Below are 2,740 nucleotides of genomic sequence, written 5' to 3' on the forward strand. Positions count from 1 at the left end.
GAGATGAATTAATTGAAGCAACATGTCGCCAAAGTGACCTCTCTTATAGAAATTAATTTATTTTGGAATATAAACGGTTGTGTATATGTAACTTATGTGATTATTGATCGGCCAAAAGGAATGTCAATATTTAACAGAATTGCATGTGCACCTGTGGTAATAAATGTGTGATGATTATTCAGTTTTACATGTGAACAATAAATCATCCTAAAAGAAGATTTATTGTTTGGCGTGTTCTTATTATCAGTGTTTGATTACTACCCCAAGATATCACTAACAAGTTAATATTTTGTCCAAAGACGAAATGTTAATGGAGTGCCCGGTATCTTGAGATGGGGTTTACCTTTATTTGAATTTATTTTTGTTTTGGGACTTATGTGATCTTGTTTTATTTGTTTGTTTGTTGTTCTCTGGTTCGCTATGACTCCTACTAATATTACTTCCAACATCAACTCTATTCCTATGCTAAATGGCTCTAACTTTAAGTCATGGCAAGAGAACCTCTTGATAGTTCTCGGAGTCATGGACCTTGACCTTGCGTTAAAGGTTGATTCTCCTCCACCTCTTACGGATAAGAGTACCTCTGATGAAAAGAGGGATATGGAAAGGTGAGAGAAATTAAATCGCATGTGTATGATGATCATTAAGAAGGCCATTCCGGAAGCATTTAGGGGCACAATGTCTGATAAGATTACTACGGCTAAGGAGTTCGTTGCGGACATTGAAAAGAGGTTTGTCAAGAATGAAAAAGCTGAAATAGGTACGCTATTGACAAGTCAAATTTCAATGAGGTATAGGGGAAAAGGCAATATCAAGGAGTACATCCTAGAGATGTCTCTTCTTGCTTCAAAGTTGAAAGCACTTAAGCTTGAACTCTCTGAGGACTTGTTGATGCATCTGGTTTTGATATCTCTTCTGGCACAGTTTAACCAGTTTAAGGTGAACTACAACTGTCAAGAAAAGACTTGGTCTCTGAATGAGCTCATATCACACTGTGTTCAGGAAGAGGAAAGGATGGAGCAAGATAAGGTAGAAAGTGCTCACCTGGCCTCAACCTCTAAGGACAAGGACAAGGGAAAGAAAAGGAAAAAGGAAGCTGCACATACAACACCTCAAAAGAAACAATGAAAGAAACCGGTTCAACCGGAAGGTACGGGTTGCTACTTCTGTGGAGTTGAAGGGCATAAGAAGAAGCATTACACCAACTATCACGCATGGCATGCTAAGAAAGGTATGCTTCTTAATTTGGTTTGTTCCGAGGTTAATTTAACTTCGGTATCTAAACATACGTGGTGGATAGATTCTGGTGCAACAACTTACACCAGTGTGTCTATGTAGGGTTGCCCGAGTTGCTGAAAGCCAAGTAATGGTGAAAGATACATCTATGTGGACGATGGCAAGACAGTTCAAGTTGAAGCAATAGGAAAATTTAGATTATTATTAAAGACTGGATTTTATTTGGATCTTGATGAGACATTTATTGTACCGTCTTTTAGACATAATTTGATTTCTATTTCTGCTTTGGACAAATCTGGTTATTCTTGTTCGTTTGGGAATGGAAAATTTAATTTGTTTCATGATTCAAAATTGGTTGGTTCCGGTTCTTTGTCAGGTTATGATAATCTTTATTTAATTGATACAATTGCTTCATTTAATGAATCCTTACAATTAAGTACAAGAGGTATAAAGAGAAAATTAACCAGTGAGAATTCAGTTGCGTTATGGCACAAGAGATTAGGTCATATCTCCAAATGGAGAATAGAGAGACTTGTGTCAGAATAAATTCTATACCCCTTAGATTTTGAAGATTTTGATGTTTGTGTTACTATATAAAGGGGAAACAAACTAATAAAAGGATATTTGAAGTCAACATGACTTTGGACGTCTTAGAACTTATACATATAGACATTGGTGGGCCATTCCCTATGGTTAGTTGGAATGGTCAATAATATTTTATAACGTTCATAGACGATTTTTTTAGATATGGCTACATATATCTCATTCATGAAAAGTCACAGTCGCTGGATGTGTTCAAAAATTATAAGGCTGAAGTTGAGAACCAACTTAGCAAAAGAATCAAAAGCGTATCTGACTGTGGTGGTGAGTACTATGGTAGATATGACGGATCAAGTGAACGATGTCCAGGACCATTTGCTAACTTCCTAGAGGAATGCGGTATCGTCCCACAGTACACTCTGCCGGGTTCACCCATTATGGATGGTGTTGCTGAATGATGAAATAGGACACTTAAGGACATGGTGAGGAGTAATGATTTTTCATTCTACCTTACCAGAACACTCTAGGAAGAAGCACTTAAGATTCATATATCCTTAACAGGGTTCCAACTAAAGCGACTACCAAAACCCCATACAAACTTTGGATGGGCAAGAAGCCTAGTTTAAAGCACTTGCATCTTTGGGGGCCTCAGCTTTATAGGCCTAATGAAAAGAAATTGGACTCAAGGACGGTGAGTTGCTATTTTATTGGATACTCTGAAAGATCCAGGAGGTACAAGTTTTATGATCCCACGAGTAAGTCGATTTTCGAGTCGGGAAATGTCCGGTTCTTTGAGGATATCGAGTTTGCCGGGGGAGATATAGTTTGGGACTTTGTCTTCAAAGAGGAATATGTTGATATTCCCACAAGTGCTATTGGCATTGATCAGGATCCATCCCTGACCTTGTTTAAGACACAACATATCAAGACAATGTCAGAGAACCTCCCATACAAGAAATTGTTC

At 37.8% G+C, this 2,740-nt stretch overlaps 1 protein-coding gene across 1 annotated transcript; it reads left to right on the forward strand.

Moving 5' to 3' along the window:
* Positions 1-627: 627 nt before the first annotated feature.
* On the forward strand, positions 628-1,128 carry LOC112093124. Its single transcript, XM_024170991.1, has one exon. The coding sequence runs from the start codon at positions 628-630 to the stop codon at positions 1,126-1,128; it is 501 nt and encodes a 166-aa protein (XP_024026759.1).
* The last annotated feature ends 1,612 nt before the right edge of the window (positions 1,129-2,740 follow it).

This window comes from Morus notabilis, unplaced genomic scaffold (genome assembly GCF_000414095.1).
Source record: "Morus notabilis unplaced genomic scaffold, ASM41409v2 Scaffold361, whole genome shotgun sequence".
Classification (NCBI taxonomy): Eukaryota; Viridiplantae; Streptophyta; class Magnoliopsida; order Rosales; family Moraceae; genus Morus; species Morus notabilis.

Excerpts from the sequence above, each read along its gene's own strand:
- LOC112093124 (XM_024170991.1), top strand. The coding sequence starts at position 628 with ATGTGTATGATGATCATTAAGAAGGCCATTCCGGAAGCATTTAGGGGC.